The following is a 22,096-nucleotide window of genomic DNA, read 5'->3' as shown; positions in this document are numbered from 1 at the left end:
GAAAGGCAGAGAGTAAGAGAGGCTCTGACGTTAACAAGATAGCTCGTTAAAGCAAGGGGACAGGAAAGAGAGAGAGAGAGAGAGAAGTGGATGTAATTGGTGGCTTTTTGAAAAGGAAAGACAGAAAAGACAGAATTAGGTTTTCCATCTGCGGCCCTCGTGTGTGTGTGTGTGTGTGTGTGTGTGTGTGTGTGTGTGTGTGTGTGTGTGTGTGTGTTTGCAGAAAGAATGACAGGCTTGATGTCTGTGAGCACTGCAGACATCAACAGGTCACACACACACACACACACACACACACACACACACACACACAGCTTTCAGTCAGAAATACTCCATCAGGCTCTTGTCACATTTATACACATGTGACTATTACTGGAGTGAAGCATATTCAATCATCACAAACTTGCTACTGTACACAAGGAATTATGAAAAGTAAGAGAAAGTGGTACAGCATACCCGGATTAAAAGGTGTAAGTAATGAAATGGCGTGAGAAAATCTGCTTATTGTCTGCGCCGCATGTTAACGGGTTATTAATACCTTGAAAACATTGCAATTAAAGCAAAACGCTGTTTTTGTGTCTTCAATTTCCTTCCATTAAGTGGTTTTCCGGTTAGCATATAAATGTACTTCTTGCACTACGCTCAGCATTTCACAGAGGGACAAAAAACAACAACAACACAACCAGTGTAGAACGATTCTTGAACAAACAACTCATTTGAACCCAATCTTTTCAGTGCCATGCCGCAGTGATCGGTGTCTGATTCCTGAAATAAAATAAAAAAACTCATAAATTAGGATGAACTAGCAATGAAGTAGCTTTAACTGCGCCAACTCAGAAAAATTTGGTGGATTCTGATTGGCTGTCATCTACTGGAAAAAAAAAACGATCCCAATGGTATATAAATCATAATTTAATCATTTCTCTGTCTTTATCGTTTAAGTTGTGGTGTGGACGTCAGTGTTAAAATGTTATATTTTTTCACCATCCTTGGTGCAAATGGACCTACTTTATTAAATGAAGTCTAACGGTTTGTTTCCACTACAGCGTCAAATCTGCCCTCAGTGCCGCTGGCAACGCTAAAACGCCACTGCTTTGAGGCGTGTCAAATTTAGGCCAAAGCACGCCTCTGAAAAACACCCTGTTTATGTTTCATCTTCCTCTTTCACAGTGATTGGTTGTCACCTGGCTCAATATTTGCATATGGCAACATTCATTCCATAGGAATTAATTGAATACGCTCGCTCCGCTGCATCCGCTACGTGCAAGTGGAAACACACCGTAGAGAATTTCTTTCATATACAAAAAAAATTAACATTGTAATGAACCAAAATATACCCAAATTTATCAGAATTGAAACTATATCCTTATCTAGCCCTAATTATGAAACTTCTTATGAGCTAGTCTTTTTTTATGTAGTATTTGATTGTATGAAAATACAATCTGAAAGTCTGTGATTGTACATTTTATGAGGTTTGTGTGTGGCAGGCTCAGTTTATGTGTGTGTGTGTGTGTGTGTGTGTGTGTAATTCTTCCTAATCCCATCTCTGATGGTCTCCTCTTATCCTCTTCTCTCTGTGCCAGACAGAGCAACATCCTGCCAACGACAGGAGCCAAGCACACATGCACTAACACTCACACAATATCCAGAAATATCCCTGCATCGTGTCTATGCCACAAGCGAGCGGCGTGACAAAAGTAGATCACTTCATTTATAATCAACCAAGCCAAACTGCATATGTGTGAAGATTATAACGAGAGCGATCCAGTTTTGTCGCGTTACATCACTCATTTGCAACATAGATATGATGTGCATTCTTAATGCATGATTTTGATCTTATTGTGAACAATTCAATAGTTGACCAGAAAGGGAAAATGAAGATAAATTAAGACAATTAGGCCTACACTAATAACCACAAACATAAAACAATTGAAATTAAGAGTATGTTTCTTGGCTAAACTGAAAAAAAAGTGAATTCGAAACATATATGCTAGTTAATTTTACAAAAAGAAACAGCAAGTCACACTTTGACAAACATGAAATTTTATTGAATAGTATTTTTCTTGTAAAAAATCCTCCAAGGATCTTTCTAATGTTTACAGCTTTGAAAATGTGTTTTTACAGCGTCAAGTTTTGCTAGCAGACACAACAGTCTTGGTCAGCTAATCAAAAAACCATTTGCTGATGTAAATGCAGAACTAATTTTTTTTCGGCAGCCATAATTGTCACAAATGATTAATTTATCCCACAAAATGAAAGTGGTGAATAACATGAGGTTAACCAAGATAAAGTGAATATTTTAATAATATTCCGCTGGTCATGTGAGAAAGGTGGAGCCCGCTATAAAGACATAACTAGATTACAGGCCTGTATTTGTCGCACATTTTAATATGTGCATTTATTTACCTGTTAAACCCAGAGGAAAAAGTCACCACCAAAGTATGATACACATGACAATGATTCCCAGAGTCACACACACATCGCTTTCACAGCCTCCAAAGAAAAGCCGCGCCACAATCCGGCCATGAGAAAGAGAAAAAGAGAGAAGAAGAGTGATGATTTGACACAAAGACGCAGCCGGCAGCTCGCCATGACATGGCACTATGAAACGGTTAATGACGCAGCTTACGGCAGGATGGATTATCTCTCTCCTCCTCTCTCCTCCGTTCCTTTATTGGCTTTTGTCTGATTGTGCTACATTATGGAACAGCAGTGAGCTGAGCTTAAAGGAAGCTGCCATTCTCCAGAGGAGACATAATTAATAACGCAAGCATATCCATCTGCTCTAGACTCCTATATGTTCCCTTTTCTTTCTTTTCATCACTCCTTCTTTTGCTTAAACATTCCACTGTGAGCGTATAATGTGTGAGGCATCTCACTCTTTTGTCTGGGTGTGTGCATGAATGCATATGGAAAAAGCCATGTGATGGTGAGAAATTGCATTTGAGTATTATTTTAGTATCACTAATACACTATTTCAGTTTTGTTAATTATTTTACAATTTTTATGTATATATATATTTATTTTTTTCATCTTAGCTGATGTTTTATTTTCAGTTAGAAAAAAGTAAAAAAAAAAATTTTTTTTATTGTTTTAGTTTTAGTTAACAATAATAACCTTGATATGTAGAAATGCAAAAAAATTAAGCATTATGCATTAATATGCATTGAGTTAATTATGCACGTAATATTCCATGTCTCTCAAATAAAATAAATTCATAAGATATATTAAACAAATACAAATTAAATGAAGTGTAAAATACCATTTAGATTAGTATAACACAATCACCTGCTGTCCACTGAAATGTGAGAAGAGATGGGCAGAGTGCGAGTCTGGATCAATTTAACGTTAGGTTAATGAGTAAGGCAGAGTAATGTAATTGTCTTTTTGGTGTGTTTCGTGACTCTCTTGAACTTACGGCCTTGCTTGTTTCGAAGAGAGAGAAGGAGAGAGCGAGCCTAACTCTCACTTATGACTGTGGGTTTAATCAGAGCATCAATCTCTAGCAGAGGGGAAGAGAATAAAAAACAAATCTAATTACACCCGATCATTCAGAAGATGAATTAAAGAAGACAGAGATAACGTTACAGACAACCATGTTAAATCACCCTGCACTTCCTCTCTCACACGCTCCCTGTTTCTGCAATAACGGGAAAACGCTCTCTCTCTCTCGGAGCTTTAATCATGAGGGATTAAAGCCTGCGATTATTCCTGGTATTTCAGCTGATTATCGTGTTAACCTCTAGGAGTGAACCCTAGACATCCACATTACTGATATTAGAAAGACAGAAAGGTGAGGGACTGGAGGAAAAGAAGTTTACATTTCTTTCAATCTTTTCTGCAGCATTATGACATAAACCCTGCATGTGTGAGGCCACGTGAAGGCAAATGTAATTGCTTAAATGTTGCTTAGATCATAGCTCAAAACCTTTTGACGCCACCCAAACGGACACCCAAATATACGATGATGCCCTTTTTGAAAAGACCAGGTTAAAAGCTATGGATCACATGAGTTCTCAGTTGTCTAAAATAACTTTATCAGGTCGTTCTCTTAAAGTTGCTTTGTTTACTTTGTTGTTTGTGTAGACAGACAATATGGAGAACTTAAATTAGTGCAAATATTTGGTTTATATGAATGAATTTGATAAGAAATGTTTGCATTCATATTTAAATATATATATTTTGGGTTTTAGTCTCTTGGAAATCAAGATCTAAACGTACATACATAATTAAATAATTTAAAAAATTCACCCCAGAAATGGATGTTTTGAATTTAATAACTATTATTGAAACTTAATTGTTTTAATATCAGTATCAAACGAATAAATTATTAATATATTAAAATAGTTTACTACGATGCTTAAAAAATAACACAAGATCAAAATGTAACATATTTAAATGTAACATAATATATAATGTTACATATTCCTATGATTTAATGAAATAATTAAAACAATAAAATCCTTGTCCCAAAAAGAAAAAAAACAAAAACTGCTGTTTTTAATTAAAAAACATGTCGTTCTTAAAAACTTCTGGTCACAAAATGAATAAACTGTTAATTGTTTTAATATCAGTATCAATCTTGATTTGTAATATATTAAAATAATTTACTACGATGCTTAAAATAACACAAGATCAAAATGTAAACTGAAATTTGTTTCTTACATAATGCTATAATATAATAAAATAATTACAACAATAAAATCCTTGTCAAAAAAAAAAAAAACTGCTGTTTTTAATTAAAGAACATGCCGTTCTTAAAAACTTTTGAAGTCACAAAATGAATCTGGCTAATGAATTCAATATCAATACTCCCGCTTAAAAAGTTTAATTAGAGAAATACTGGAAATAGCTAGTTTTGGGAAGCCTTTATATATTAGATTGGACAACAGGGGGCCTTCGAGTCCAAAAGTTTGAGAACCACTGATTTAGGAGACACAATTGAGCTACTAAAGAGATGGCATTCGTGATTTCTCTTTCCTGTGGGTGGTGTTGGTCTGGACGAGTTCAGGTTGATGCTTGGCATCCCTTTTAGCAGTCCGTGTGTGTGTGTGTGTGTGTGTGTCTGTCGCTGTGGTCCTGGCACAACTGAGCGGCAGCATCCTTGCCAAACACCCCTCCATCTCTCCCGCAGAAACCAGGGACGAATGGGACGGAGAGATAGAGCGGACAGACGCGAAGAATCATTCGAGAAAGCGGCTTGAGAGGAAAAGCAGGTACGGCGAGAAGATTACAGCCAAGAGGTGAGCAAACCAATGAGAAAGAGAGAGCGAGAGTTAAAGAACGAGAGGACGTGTGGAAGCAGGAAAACAGAAAATGAACCGGATTTAAAGACAGCTGCCAATGAAGGGAATAAGTGAATGAGATAGAGACACACAAGAGAAGAAATAGGAAGAAAGAGAGGGTCCTAATCCCCTAACAGACAGCTTTGTGGCGTGATTGACAGCCGAGTGCGCTACACTGGGGCGGCCCTGGAGGGGGTCTCAGAGGGGTGTGAGTGAAGGGGGATTATCCAGCCATCGCTCATACACCCCTAAGACAGGGTCAAGTGGTACAGGCCGTTGGCTCTTGTTTTCCCACTCACTTTCACACGTCCATTGAGCGACCCGCTCTGTTTTGTTTATGGTTTTAGTTTGCAAATGTCGCCTTAATATGGACGGATAAATCAAAACACCCCCCTCTCCCCCCACCCCTGTCCTTTCAGCGTGCTGACATAATTATGTGTGCTTTTAAAGACAGATTCGCTCAGTCTAGCCGGCTGTCACACTGTGTCATGATTCAACAGAATGACAAGATGCAACTTTAACAGCGATATATGGCAACTTTTAGATTGATTTATTGACCCACATCAGAGTAGGTGTCTAAAAACCCACAACTCGCATTTAAATTAATACAAATATATTTTATAGCGCAGACAGTGAATGAGGAGGAAACTTTCTGGTGCACATTTCAAGCAAATTAAGTATACTATACAATGCATATTAAGTATACTAATTAAGTCTGTGTTCAGCTTTATGTATACGCTTGCATTTGCATCAAAACTCAAGTTTAATTTATGTACAAGTTGACGAATATTTAGCCTACTTGATAGGAACAATAATTCGGCATGTCATGCTTTTGCATATAATAACGAAAAATGATTAAATTATAAAAGCTACATTTTGTTGGTGTTTGTTGCTGTCTTTTTTGGTAACCGTTCACTTACGCTGAATGGAAACATGCAACCTGACAAGAAAAATAATTTTAAAAAGTTCTGTATTTGGGGTGAACTGTTCCTTTAAACAATTACTGCATTAAAGTAACAGCGCTTATATCTCTCACAGCCTCGTTTTTATTTGCATTAAATAAATATTCCCTGTTTCAATATTGCCTAAAATTCAAGACAGCAAAACGCCAAAAACTTCACATTCGACACTTCAAAAAAAATAGTTACAGCCCAAACGATCACATTTCAAGATCTTACAGGACTTTATGAATCTGATCTTGTCTGTTCCTGTCTGCGCTCCGATTCCAGTATGAAGAATAAATAAATGTTCTGCACTGCAGGGACTGGGGGAGAAAGCAGCTATGTTTTCCTTCATGATGTGATATTTCCCTCAGAAGAGAGACGGCAGCACCCTGCGGCCCGAGATGTGAGGGAGGGAGAAAGAGAGAGGGGTGAGGACAGACCAGTTTCATCTGCACCCCATTTCACTTCCGAACCCAAGCGAAACTCAATATCCCGGCTCCCACTGAGTGCGAGAGACAGATACAGGGAACGCTGTTGCCTGACGATGCCTATCAAACTCCATTCAGTCCAAATCTGGGCACTTATTCATGGAAAGAGAGAGAGAGAGAGAGAGAGAGAGAGAGAGAGAGAGACTAACATGAACCATGTGGCTAGGAATACATGCACAAATGAAAACTCTGGAATGCCGGGCAAAAAAAGTAATTGATAGTGTGCGTTTCACTGTATGAAACAAGACACACTCATCCTAAGGGTCTGTTTAAAAGCATGTACACAAGTATTTGTGTGAGGCTAACCATGCTCAAATTTCCATTTTGTTACAAAAAAATTTTTTAAATCACTGACTGCATGTTTGTGTGCATTAAATCACAATAAATATATATATATACATACTTTGTTTACAGTTGCTGTTCTGACTAACAAATCAGACACATGGTACCTCTCAAAAACTTAGCGTAACCAATCACAGAATTAAAGACTTAACCGTTTCCACTTAAAAACGCAATTTCTTAATTTTTATGATTGAAAATTGTTGTCACTTCTTAGTATTCAAGCATTCGGATACTTCTGGCAATATCGTATGCTTAATAGTACATTTCAGTGTGGCTGTCGTTCGGCTGAAAACACATATCCATCACTTCTGTGCAGCGAAAAGCAACGGGAGTCTTTGTTTCCGCCGCCCGACCAAACCCCCACACCCTTCCGCCTGGCATTTTTAACCCCCCTTTCTTTAGGTGGACGCACAGAAAGAAAACCACTCCATCTGTTCACCCTCCCGTGGCTTTGGAGTTACACTACAGCCGGACTCCAACAGAGAGAGAGAGAGAAACGCACTACTGAAAAAGGAGAGGAAGAAAGAGAAAGAAAGAAAAGTGCATAAGGATGGGGTAAAGGAAAGGTAAAGGAGGATTGATTTTCTTGTGGCCCAGCGATACGCCACTGAGAAGATGTGAGTCACACGGTCACTCACTGCGGCTCATTTACTCCAATACTCTCAGAGAGCCAGGCCAGATGCATTCTGGGAAGTCTTTTCCAAATGAAATAAAATAAAAAGTGTCATTAGTGTTTATGGACATATAATGTTTTTAAAGATTAACTTTAAACGAGCGTCTAATATTAGCTGATAATCAATATGGTTCTGATATATTGTATTTTTACAATCCTGAAACCTGCTAAGTTAACTTTGCCTGAAAGCGTAATCAAATTTGCCAAAATATTGACTAGAGGAACATGCAAAGTGCATGAGACATGAAATGGTCTGACACGGGCCTGTGGCTTTAAAAAACCAAGAATATAAAAAAAAAATACTGTGTGTGTGTCTGTGTGGGTGTGTGTGTGTAAGAGAGAGTGCATTTGAGATGTTCGGACTGGCACAAACCCGTCAAACCACCCACTACGAAAAGACAGGCAACGATTTAAACCCAGCACACACACCGAGTCTGGCCAAACGTGTGTAATATGAGAGAGCGACTGGATTAAGAGACAGGAAAACTAATAGAAAGAGAGAGTAAAAGATTGAGGGGGAAGGTGGAAAGAGGGGGGATTCATCGAGCAAGGCATCATTTTTGACCAATGACTCAGTGTTTAAGATATATGTGTTAAGACATTTGTGTGTGTGTGTGTTTTTGAGGTCTTTGGGCGAAGCGCAGAGGAGACCTCTTTTGTTCTGAGGGGAGGAGAGGGAGAGGGGGCAGACTCCAGAAAAGCGAGCGATACGCTACTGAAGGAGAGCGAGAGGGAGTCCGGCCTCCTAGGAAATTTAACCCCGAAGTTGGATTTGATCCAGCGCTCTGAGCTATAACATTTTTTTAAACAGACGTACGCGTTAAAGCTTTTCTGCAGAAAGAAAAGAAACTGAAAAAAAGGGGTGAAACTCAAAGCCGACCGCGCTCAGAAGTGCATCTCAAGGCTGGGCTGAATTATAGGAAACGCAGCTGAAATACTGAAGCGATATTAAAACATGGCATCAGTACCCGGGGCCAGACTGGAGCTGCCACCCAGCTCATGAATACAGGGTTCACCCTGCCGCCCCCAACACCCTGCCTGCAGTACTCTACAAACACACAAACACTAAACGCCTCTCTTTTACACAGTCGAGGAAACACAGCTCTGAACTATGCCTAGAAACTCAAAAGCGATGGCAGTGTCATCTGATATTATAGTCAAGTAATGAATGCTTGAGGGATGCATACGTTTAAACTTTAAAGCAAGTTCACTCAAAACAAAATGAATGTACTTTAATGTTGTTTAAAACCTGTGCAACTTTCTTTTCTTCCTTGGAAAACAGGATACAGAGTTAAGCATAATGCTAAAAAAAACTTGCTTTTCCATTCAATTAAGGGCTGTCAAACGTTAAACACAACAAAAATCACCACACCGGTTGTAAACTATTTTACTATTCTACTAGTTTGTTAAAATAAAAATGCAATCATCTGAAAATCTTTCCATCTCAGTTGCGCTCTCATTCAATTTAAATCTAGCGTGTCAAGACATATCGCATCAGGTTTGACGTAAGTGATATTAAGGGCCCTATCTTGCACCCAGCGCAATTGACTTTGTACACCGACGCTTGTGTCATTCCTATTTTGCACCTGCGCAAAGCGCGCTTTTCCCTCCACAGAAGCACGTCGCTAAACTAGTGAATGAACTTGCGCTCCCTGGGCGGTTCAGCGCAAAAAAGGAGGCTTGTTCCGGCGCAAACAATCCCTGGTGCTATTTTGCTGTTCCATTAAACAATTGCGCCACTGACCAGAAAAAACCTAGTCTAAAGTCAGTGGCGCGTTGCGCGTTGTTCATTATGCTATTTTAAGGGCGCATGCTTGACCATAATGTATAGCGTGCACAACGCGCATACACTTTGCTCATGTAATCTACACAGATGCAACAGTTATTTTTGCAAATCATAAATTGTAACACTAAAAAAATATTAACACATGAGATGACGGAAATCATTGTGGTGTGCCACGAAGATGTGAACAAAATAGGCATAAATCTAGTTTACAAATTATTCAGGCTAATTATTCTCCCATCCCCATACAACACAACTTCTCTGTCTTTCACTGCTCTTACAAGAACATCAGTCTCCTTGGCTGTGAACCGCTCCTGGCGTGCGCCTGGTAAATACGCCATAATAATAGCAATCCATAATGGAACTTGCGCACCTGCTTTTAAAGGGAATGTTGGATGACGCTCTGATTGGTTTATTTCACGATACGCCCAAACCACACCTATGAATAATGAAGCTACTTCAGACCAACCCACTTTAGATTTGCGCCGGGCGCAAGAGCCATTTATCCCGCCGGGAAAATAGCAACAGCGCCGAGACCCGCCCACAAACTTACTTGCGCTTCGCGCTTTGACACTTGCGTTTCAGATCGTTAAAATAGGGCCCTAAATGTAATTTGTTCTCATTAATTGACGTAGGACCATTGTGTGTCATGTTGATATATTGCGATGGTTAATTATAAGCTGAAACTGAATATTTTCAGCTAATAAGGACTTACATTTTTTTTTAAAGTTCAAAGATACTGTGCAACTTTAAAAAAAAATGTGTGGGGCAAAAGTTGTATGGACTCATTTTTGGGGGTTTTGCCACACAACTGAAAGCTCATTATTAAGAGCACAGTAAAACTAACATCTTCAGCTGGTTCAACGTAGAAATAAAAGTTCACGATCACCTGCTGTCTTAAAAAATTGATTACTTTTGGTTAATTTTTCTACAAAAATTATAAAAACTGACAATTGGACAACTGGAGTTAAAGAGAATAAATAAGTTGAAATAACTTATTTGTGCTGTATATTAAAATTCTGGCTGATAATAATAGCATTGCATTAATTTATTAAAAATAGCAATGCATTAATATATTAAAATTATCATCAAATATTAAAAATAAAACACTAAAAATGAAATGTCTGATATGAAACATTTTAAAAGGTATAGTGAATATTTCCAATGTCAATATATACATAATACGTCATACAACATCCGCATAGCTCATTACGTAAAAGAGTAGGAATGCACCAATATTAAACTTCTGGCTAATAAGAAGCTACAAATTAAATATTACAAATATTAATAATAATAATTAGCAAAAACAAATGTATTAAAAGCTAGTGATATGTCCACTATTGATCAATACCGATAAACTTCAATATTTGCTGAGAACTTACAAAGTACTGGATGATATATTATGCATCGCTTTAAAAGGCGCACTCTCAAAATTCTATAATATACTGAATCTTCTTGGGTGTTCCATGAAGAAAATACAAGTCACATGTGTTCTGAGTGGCATGAGGGTGAGTAATTGATGACAGAATGTTTATTTTTGGATGAACAATTTCTTTAAGAGAACTGATTCAGCATTGATTACAACTGTTGATGGTAGTAATTGTAGTCTCCGACATTTGTTTTGTCCATGTAAAAAGCGATCGATGACAATAGCAGGAAACAGCGCTGCTGGTGGGACTGGTTTCTGTTTCCTAACATGACGGATTCTTCAAGCTGAAGTGTGCAGAGGAGTCGTGGGAGGACCATGCGTTCTCGTTAGGCTGGAACACGGCCCTAGCGCTGTCACCAACTGAGTACAGCGTTCTGCTTTCTATAAGGGAAGACTGTGTGTGTGTGTGTGTGTGTGTGTGTGTGTGCGCGGCAGGAAGCCTTCAGGGTCGTGATCCATTGACCATCTCTCACACTCTGTAAGTAGGTCACGTCAAACCCCGGGCCCCCTAACTGACAATTACAAACTGTCACACATATACACACGCTAGGGCATTTTGGTCATTTTGTCTACTCAAGCACTGATAAATCAACTGATTACTTGAGAGGAGTGGACGGAGGAGGGGGCACATCTGTGCTATTCTTGTAAAATTTCTTCCATTTACATATGCCCGATTTATAAAGGAAATAATATATCAGTGCAATAAAAATACAATACAATAATACACAGTTCAAAATGTATGTAATTGAAAAAAAAACACCTCTCATGGACACCAAAGCTGCACTTTTTTAAAATCAATTTTAAACGATTTAATTCATCCGTGCTCAATAAAAGTATTTAATTTCTTCCTGACCCCAAACTTTTCAACAGTAATATGCTGAACTTTCCTAACATGCAAATTCTTATTTGTCCCTGATATATTTCATTTTAACTGAACTGGAGGATTTCGTACAGATAAACACACACACTCTCTCTCTCACACACACACACACAGTATTTTTAGCACAGGCCTTAACACAAATCATAGGGCCTCTGTCAAAATCAGACAACACTCATCACTAAAACAGCACAGTCAGACGCCATGGAGGACAGGAAAGGTTTGCACATTGTGTGCACTTTGAATACATCTGCCGATGTCCCAGTTTCCTTTGATAACTTCTGTTCCTCTCTTGTTCTTAACTGTAGAGACGACGGTGCAAATGAAGTCTGGCTCCGTGTGTCCGTCTGCAGATCTGAGATCAGTCACCTTCGGCCCGAGCAGCGACACTGACCCCAGAACAGACCGACAGAGATATCTGATCTTCATCACAGAGAACAGATGGCCAAACCGACTTCAAACCGGCTCTATCCTCTGATTAATATTGACCGCCAATGATTTTGTCCACTAGAGAAACATTTCAAAGCCGGAGTATAGAGTAAACGGTGCTATCTCACACAGATTTTAGCCTCCAGACCTTTAGATCTGGAATCAGTCGTGTAAAACTTGCCTTTCCTTTGTTTCCCATATCAGAGCTGATTCCAGATCAGAAGGCAGACAGAGAGGCAGGGGAAGTCAATAAAAGCAGACCTGGGTGGCATGGGCTAATCTATAGTAGTATGGAGGTTTTCCTCGGGCTGATTAAGTTTACGATTCACCTAATCAACTCTGGGGAAAGAGGAAGCCTGAAGGGAACAGCAAGAAAATGTGGCATTGTCGGTGGTTGCCAGAGTAGTGCTTACAGGCCAGAAAGTGTCAAAAACACCCATCTTGCTCTGTAAACATATTGTTTGTATGCTATACTATTCAAAAATTAGGATTTGGTCATTTGGGGGTCACCAGAGCTACATTTATTTGATCAGAAATACAGTAAAAAATAATACAGTTAACTGTTATTCCATTCCATCCATAATATAAATGTTTTCTATTTTAATATATTTTAAAATGCAATTTTTTTTTCTGTGATGGCAAAGCTGAAATTTTCAGATACCCAGTCACATTTCACATGATCCTTCAGAAATCATTCTAATATGCTGAACTGGAGTTCATGAAACATTTCTTATTATAACGAATGTTGAAAAACGCTGTGCTGCTTAATATTTCCGTGTAAACTGTGACAGAAATATGTTTTAGGATTATGTGATGAATAGAGAGAAATTGGTGTTATTTGTAACATTATAAATGTCTTTACTGGCTCTTTTAATACATTCATGCATCCTGGCTAAAAAAGTAAGGTCTTTAAAAAATATTAAAACAGTAAATTACACCAAAACAAGGAAAGAAAGAAAACTTCCCAGTCTCATGATGGTATGTGCGCGTGTCTTTGACCCATGCTGGACCTTACGGCAGCAGGAGAGGATGATCCTGATTAGTAAAGGCGGTCTGTGTGAGAACGAACCAAATCACACACACACACACACACACACACGGAAAGCCTCCTGGACAACGCTCATGTGACCCTTTAAATCTGTGAATGGAATTAGCCAAAAAAGAAAGAGAGTGAAAACCGAAGTGAAGGTCTTAACATCTATGGCAGCAGGTGGGCACAGACCCTGATCAGCTTTATTACTCTTAAAACAAACACACACACACACACACACACACAAGTAAGACTCCATTCTCTGTTTCACATTCGGTCTGCGTTCGAATATTAATGCTTTAGTGAGGAGGCCCAGTTTCCGAGAACTGTCATCACATACCTGCACACACAAACACACAGATTCAAACACACACCGAGTGATGAGAGATGTTCAGAGCGAGACCACACACACACACACACACACACACACAAGTACCATGCTGCTGGGCTTTAGGAGGCCCCAGGAACACAACGTCCCCCGCACGTCAGCACGAGTTTAACAATCAAACCGTGTGTGTGTGACTATGAACGTCCTTTCAATTATTTCTAAATAGTTTAAATGAACACCCCGCAAACGTCAGGAGGTATTTGGGAACACAGAAGTGTGTTTGTGTAAACATGTGTTCCTTATATTTGCATCACACATCCCCTGAACACACTTCTGGCTGTCTCTGCAGGGACGGCGCCTTTGTTTCCCCTTTATAGAGCCCTGTGTGTGTGTGTGTGTATGTGTGTGTGTGTCTGCAGTTATTCTGCCACATCAGCTGAGAGCCATTTTCACCGAGAGCTCGTAAAGCTTCCAGCAGACCCTGCACCACACACACAAACACTCCCAATTTTCCCTATTTCTCCCTCCAGGGTACTGAGAAGATCCTATACAAGAGCTCAAATGCTGTTTCACACACATTCGTGCAGTACAACCGTTCATCTAATATAGCATATGCACTACACATATGCCATCTAAAAGAGGAGACAACATTATTATAGAATTATTTCTATTTCTGACCAACCAAACCTTAAACCCTAAAACTCCTAAAAGGAAACTTTTTACAAAGGGATGCCCCAACAGGTTAATAAATAAACTGACTTTACTTACTAACTGCTAGTTTACTTTCTAATCATCAAAAAAATCCTTGAATATACATATTAAAATGATTTCTGACGGACCATCCAACACTGATGACTGGAGTAACGGCTGTTGAAAACTGTAATAATATTTCATAATATTACTGGATTTTGATCAAATGAATGCAGCGCATAAGAAACTTCTTTAAAAGCAGTGTGTGTGTGTGTGTGTGTGTGTATAAATACATATTTCTATAACTTCTAGGGACAACTGCACCCTCAAATCATAGATAGGTAAGCCCATAAGCTCACACAAAGACACACAAACACACACTCTCTCTTTGTTTCTTTTTTTAGACAACACCAGTGATGCTGCACAAACAGTCGAGCCTTTAAACTTTCTGAATAAAACCAAATTTCCCTTGACCAAAGGAAGTCAATCCCTTAAATCAAGCTTAAATGGATCTCCCCAGTTTAGCAAATGAACACAGATTCAATCCTCTAATCCATTTGTGAGCATGTCAAAAAAAAAACTTTTACATTCATTTAGCAGATGTTTCCGCAAAGGCGACTTACAAATTCGGACTTTCTGAACACAACAATGCATGTCAGTGACCTACTGAGATCGTGTCTTCTTCTAATCCCTTCACCCAATGCCCTCCCTCCCAAGTTTCCCTCGTCTTAAGCCTGAGATCGGTTAACTAGCGCTTTTATCCGAGCCCAATTAGCCTGCGATAAATTAATTATTAAAAATCCAGTGGGGGTAACATGTTTCTTTGAGAGAGAGCGCTGATACAAAAGGCTCATCACGCGTACACACACAGACCCTGTGACATTTATGATAACACACAAATCCTTACAGTTACCCACAATCGCTCGTCTGAATTCATTATCGGAAAACCCCCCAACAGGTTTGAGCTGGATCTGAATCTCTGAAACGCAATTACCCAAACGCACCGTGATTTCGACAGAAGCACAGAAACCTTCTGAACCGTAAGTAACCATTTGGGATCAAATTACCCAACCAGCATCTCAACATAGTCAATTGGAAGAATTACACGGCCGTAACTGACCCCTCAGAGCATCAGTCAGAGACGTGTTTGCTCATCCAGAGAGAGCCGGGTACCAAGGACACACAAACACACTTTGTCTTTCTTGTGTGTAAACAATGTATCAAGAGGTGTGAATGTCAAAAGGTGAAGGACGCTCACTGAGAAACACTTACTGTTTACTAAAAGTCCTGCTTCGTGCTTATTCAATCTCAAGAAACCATTTTTCATCTACGCCTCCTTAATTAAATATACATTCCGGAATTACATTAAAACTGCAGTGTCTACGAGCAAACACAATTTTTGCTTTATAGATTTACTTTTTACCCTATGCAGACAATTTCAAGGTGATCTTTGTGCTGGACTTGCATTTTCTTAAGCCTAACTCAAACTGACATTCAAGGCTTAGAAGATATTGATTTTGGTACATTTAAGGATGCGCCCCGCTGTTCCTCCCTCTTCTCTCGATCCCTCTTTCCTCCCATCACTTCTCAGCTGTGTCTTCGCTCCCCTGAAGGCTACACATGTTTCTAATTTCGCACGAGGAGGAGAATGGCAGCGCCATCGTGAGAGGGTGAGATGGAGTAGTAGTAGTGACGGAGAGAGTGATGGGATTGAGCGGGTGAATAAAACACTCTACAGGTGCAGGACCTCATCTTCAAAGCACTGAGGAGCAGAGGTTCACTGATCCCTATTAAATATACAGCACTGCCAACAATGTAACCTGCGTACAGCTACTTTTAGTGCGAACTGTGCAGACTCCTGTAGCCTGGAGCAAAACCACACGGTGCAGATGTCTTGTAAGTGTGTGTCTGCATGAGCAGCCAAATTTACACTGCACTGTGTATTTTCGAATCAAATATGAATATGGCGACACTGTGTTTGTGTAAAGAAACCAGACTTTCCTTTACAGAGTTCAAGCTACCATGTGACACAATAGTAAGTGATTAATACAACCAAAGATTAATTAATATGCAATGTATGGTGCTTAACACATAATGCAGATTGTCCTGGCAAATTAATCTGCCGATATTTTTCCATTTTGATATCGGAAGCCATTAAAAATGCATGCTTCATTTGCCAATTCGATGGACTGTTCATCAGTGTGCGTCGCTAGGCCAGGGCTTGACGGGGATATAGCCCCATCAGAAACTGTTTCTTGGTGTCACTTTCGTTAACATTGAAAAATTAAAATTAAAAACCTAAATAAAGGTGGAATGGTCCAAGGAACACAAGCAAGCAACACGCAAACTGTGTGCAAGAGTTATGTCATTAATTCACTACAGAGAATGTGAAAGTTTAAAAACTGATGGAGAATTATACGGCTGCATTAATGGCGCATGTTCTTTAACAACGAGAAATGAAACTACTCAAAATAATGGTATATAACTGACTTAAATTATTTTTGTAATATATCTCTTGTGACCCGCATAGTGGAAAAACATGAGACGAAACGTATTTCATGCTAAACAGGTTTTTTGTTTTTGAAAATCATGCACAAAATAAAACTGCTTTTAATTTTTATTGATGACTGCAGTGTTAATAATTTTAATTATAGACCTATAATTTGTTGTATAAATGAATAGACCAGTTTAAAAAAAACTGTGGGTTTTTTTGGCGTTTTATGCCTTTATTTAGATAGGACAGTAAGTGACTGGAAATTATGTGGGAGAGAGAGTGAGGACAGGAACGGGAAAAGTCCGCGAGCCGAGACTCGAACTCGGAACGGCCGAAGCGCAACTGCGCTACATGTCGCAAGCCACAAGGCTATCGGCGCAGACAAAAAAAATCTTTTTTTTTTTAATTAGGAGTAAGCTAATAGTCTAAACTTTAATTATCCTCAAAGTGTGTCATGCAGTGATGAGCTATGAAATTATTCCGGGGCAATAATTTTGTGTAATTTAGTAATAAAAGTAGCCTAACCTAATAATAAAAAGCCTAATAATAAAAAGAATGTAACAGGCCTACATTAATCGGAAATGGTAAATCCTCTTAATATTGCCTATTTCCGATGCTTTTGACAATATCTCTGGTTATCGCCGACACACGATACGATGCATCTCAGCACGGGGAGGTTATCGCGGGGCGCCACCTTTTTTTTTTGTTTTGCCACTTTATCTATTGTAAAAAATGAATTTTTTGAATTTACCATGTTTTCCTTCCAGTAGGCATTAAGAGTGACTGAGATTTGATGGTCAGAAAAAAATACTAAATAGATAGTGTAAAAATACAATAATAATAATAATAATAATAATAATAAAACAATGAAAAAAATCCCTACTTTCTCGCTTTTCTATGTGCATTCATGAATTGTATTTATTTGTAATTGTCATATTTGGCAGTTGGCATTAGAAGTTATATTACTAATAACAGTGACATATGAGAAGTTTAATACCACAGAATTTATATATTTTTTTATATGCCTTTTTCGAAGCTGTTGTATATAATAAAAACACAAAGTGCCTGAATTTGCATGCTATTTAGATATATATAAAAGTTCATTATTTTCACTCAATTTAATTAGTTTTTTAGCAACCCCTCTGAAATGGTAAGCCCCTCCTTAGCACCCCCAACAAAAAAAAATCCTGGAGCCATCACTGCTACATTTTTGGTTTTCTTTTCTTTTTCTCTTAATTTCAAGTGTTCCTATTAAGCGAGTATGTAAATGTGTAAAATGAACACTGACTGCAGTATGTCAAGAAATATGTGACCCTGGACCACGAAACCAGTAGCACATTTGTAGAAATGGCCATACATTGTATGGGTCCAAATTGTTCTTTTTTGCCAAAAATCATTAGGATATTAAGGAATGATCATATTCCATGAAAATATTTTGTGAATTTCCTCCCGTAAATATATAAAAACTTAATTTTTTGATTGGCACAACTTTATTTGTTCAACTTTAAATGCGATGATTTTTTGCACACTTTTTTGATTGCAGATTTGCAAACAGCTGTACTGACTGTGAGCGTTCACACTGCGAAATGACGCGAATTCGGATCATTTAAAGTGCGAAAAATCCGTGAGAAAACCAGCGCCCACTGCTGATCGACTTACATCGATTACTAGTGATTGAATCAGTTAAACCCATTGTCATCCGTGCGCCTCTCCTCTCTCCTCTCAGGTAAAGGTCAAGCAGAAGACGGTCACGGGCATGCCCCCCACCCGCGCTCCCGTTTCCAATCAGGTCCCCACAAACCCTTGCTAGATTAACACAAGCAACACCGACAACAACCCTCATTAAGAGCGTCTGCCAGCGGCCACTGGGACAGAATAAAGCCCCTCCATCACCCCCAGCAGCATCTGTTGAAGCGCACAGCCCGGTATATGCGCCACATGGACACATTAAAAACCTATTCGTCTTTCAAGAGCTCGTGGCACCACTAATAGCCCCTCATAACCCACATACCGATTTAGACCGGGCACACAAGTGCTCCCACGACGCCGGGTGTCCATTTAAACAAGCCCAGTGTAATGACAGAAGGGCGAAAGAAAGAAAAAAAGAAAGGGGTCTGCTCGGCCATAAATCGTCGTTTATGTGCCGGACACACCGCTTGCATGGGTTTCTTTGGCTCCCCACTAAATTAATTCACAGTTGCTGGGTTGCAGAGACCTCCCCCTTATTTACGGATATATAGTATGAGAAATCTAGCTGTAAATTATTCCCTATTCCTTCCTGCTGCAGGGAAAACAGTGTCATGCGTGACTGGAGTAATCAATTCTGTCGCGTGAAATGGCACTGATTGACCATCTAAAGGTAACACCTGCGTGTAAAACTTTTCACTTTAGGTGTTTCCACGCTAACTAGGTCCAGTAAGGTGTCGAATAGGAGTGAAAGCGTACTCCTTCTTTTGTTTTAACTGACATGACAGCAGAAGTTGCCAAACTAATAATAGGCTAGTCCCTGAAAAGGTGCAGTTTGCATTTTTCAGTTTCATTTAAAGTTTGAGTTGTTGTTATCACGTAGCCTATAAATAAAAGTGCAATTGGTTTTTAAGTCATGTAAACAGTTTTGCATGCTCTTTTGTTTGAAATGCTGCCATGACAGAAGTTAAGTTGGTGACTGGAGACACTCTGAGGGCTTCTACACGTTCTCACAAGTTAAGCAAGAACGTTTTACAAAGGCTACATTGTTTAAGTGGCATTAAGACGGAAAAAAAATAGCCTACTTGGTGTTAAGCAACTAAAATTCATGCCAATCTAACTGGAGCGTATCTGAAGGAGAGTCAGCGGTAAATGTGGCGGCTACTGTCGTAAAACTCCTCAACACACACCTTCAATGAAATGTGGCATTTATTAGTCTGGCGACATTGATGCTCGTAACTTCTGCAGACTCGTGATTATCCACTAAGGGGCTTGTCTGCGTAATAGCGCTTAACAGCTTTCTTTCCCCCTGCGAGAGACGTTTCAAAGCCGTCTTTTAACGATTTGTGCGAAAACACGAGGTGTTTGACTATCTCCAACGCAAAGCTCTTCTTAAATAAACGGGGAATAAACGCCGTGCCCAATGTCTTTAGTTGCGGCTCTTACCTTTTGTTCATGGAATTCCAGTAGATGGGCTCCATGTTGGTCGCCGTGATCCCGAGTAAATCCACTAAGAACATCAGGAGAATTCCCAATCCATTTTCACAGCCCCGACTCGCCATTTGAAATCCCGAATCCCGTCTATTTACTCCCATCAAAGCCGCGTGGGATACTCTCCCAGAGGTCGGAGATCTGTGGACTCGGAACAAACCGGGTGTGCTTCAGGTGAATCCGTCAAGTGTGATCAGGAACAACGTGTTTTGGGAGCCTGCATTGGATATCTACTAAAACACACACACATGCGGGAGCACAGATTAAACAAAGGTGCAGTCTGTGTGGATTTTAAGGAGAGAATTCCTCACACGTCTTTAGGGGAAAAGTAGCTCGTGGACAATAGTACTCCGCCGCGATTTCAATTCCCACAGCCGTTTTCTTGCTATTTGTTCATGCAAGAGTTTACTTTTCCAGTATTTCGTGATGCTTATTGTTTTTTTCCGCGGCTTTCAGACTGGATCTTTCCCATTCCCCTTTTCACTCCCACTTCATTCTGTTTTCTCCACGAATTAGGACGGGAATGTGATGGCAGATGGATGATGGTTTGGGAATGAGCTTTTCCTCGCCTCTTCAGAAGAACATGTTGATGCTGGATACAGCTGCTTCTCTTTCTCTCCTCTAGTTCTCCAGTTGGATTTTCCTGCTCGTCCTCGAGATTCCAATAATTCCGCATGCACTTGAAACGATGCGCGCGGCTAGCAATCCGTAAGGCTTATAATTAACGCAAAGATAGCAAAACGAAACTAATCAATGCATGTTATAAAACAAGCATATCAACTGGACACAGATTTATAAGTGTGCCGAGACTGGCAAAATGATTGCCAGGTTTTCCAGGGTGGAAACAAATATCGCAATCCTTATTCATGGGTCTCGGTTGCAGGGTGTTTGAGAATGTGCTCGGATGTGGCAAGTCATTAGATAGTTCATTTCTCGTCTGTCCTGCTTGGATTCTCTCGATGTGTCTCTCTCACTGGCTGCAAATCCGACTAGTGAGACTTGTTCCTAACGCTAGGCGCACACTGACAGACTGAGATGTTTGAGAGAGAGAGAGAGAGAGAGAGAGAGAGAGAGAGAGAGAGAGCAGAAGGGAGGGGGGAAGAAGAGGTGTGCGCGCTCGAATAAGAAAAATCCCATCTTCCGGCTGGAGTGCGCACTAACGGAGCGGATTTTTCTTTGGGGGATTTGTTTTTCCGCATGCAGAGGTGCTATTAAATCAGTCACGAACACATCCATATGCCATGCAAACATATTTCCCAACGCTCATGTAAAAGATCCTCTGTATCCATAAATAAATGATACCAGTCTCAGTGCACGTACATTTTTGTGACTGCTTCTCTTTCCGTTTGATATGATGATCGTGATCCGTGGCACCCGATCACACCGATCAGCGCCTGTCTGTGCGTTCAGAAGCGACGGCTTACGGAGCTACAGCGCCCCCAGTGCATTCGCTGGTAACGGTGCATGTAATAACATTTCATGCCGGTGGTAACGACACTAATGACAAGCTTAGTAAGATATGCAGCAGATAAAGAACTTGTTTAATAAATATCCCTACCGTCCAGTTGAAACTGCAGTGATTTTCAGCGTTCTGCGTATTTGGAAACTTGGTAGCCTAATTAATTGTGTTTGTATACCTGTCTATTGCATATAAAAAACTATAATTTGGAAGTGTATTATGGACTAGGCGCTGCTGATGGGACCCAATGCGTTAAGGCGAAGGAGTAAAACCTTGCCAACAGTGACACCCGACGGCGAAGTAATGCTACTGCAGCCGACTAACTCTAAATAGTGCCCTGCGAATTTTGATGCCCTTTTGGACAGCCATATCAATTTTAAACGATTAATCCATCATTTTCATACATCCATCCATCCATTCATGTCACATATATTCTACTGCTGTCCCAATTCATCAAAGGACTTTAAATGGCATTTAAAAAATTGTATTAAAGCAGGTAGTTGATAAATAGCTAGGCTTTTTAACGACTAGCAAACGTCTAGTAAACTAGGTCATTTTGTTTGTAAATTATTTATGTAGCAAGTTATCAACAGCACTAATATGTTATTGTTTATTTAATTGTAATATGTGTGTGTCTGTTTGTTATTATGGAATCTTTCTTTGAAAGG

At 39.5% G+C, this 22,096-nt stretch overlaps 1 protein-coding gene across 1 annotated transcript in view; it reads right to left on the bottom strand.

Annotated features, from left to right (window-relative positions):
- LOC113105645 (ephrin-B3) overlaps positions 1-20,073 on the bottom strand; it is a 67,593-nt gene extending 47,520 nt beyond the window's left edge. Inside the window, exon 1 of the mRNA XM_026266844.1 lies at positions 19,925-20,073. Coding sequence (XP_026122629.1) covers positions 19,925-20,073 — 149 coding nt within the window. The remainder of the gene's footprint in view (positions 1-19,924) is intronic.
- Positions 20,074-22,096: the final 2,023 nt, after the last annotated feature.

The sequence above is a fragment of the Carassius auratus genome, chromosome 7 (genome assembly GCF_003368295.1).
Source record: "Carassius auratus strain Wakin chromosome 7, ASM336829v1, whole genome shotgun sequence".
In the NCBI taxonomy this organism is placed as follows: Eukaryota; Metazoa; Chordata; class Actinopteri; order Cypriniformes; family Cyprinidae; genus Carassius; species Carassius auratus.
Note: the sequence above shows the minus strand (reverse complement) of the source record. Positions and strands in the feature narration are given on the sequence as shown.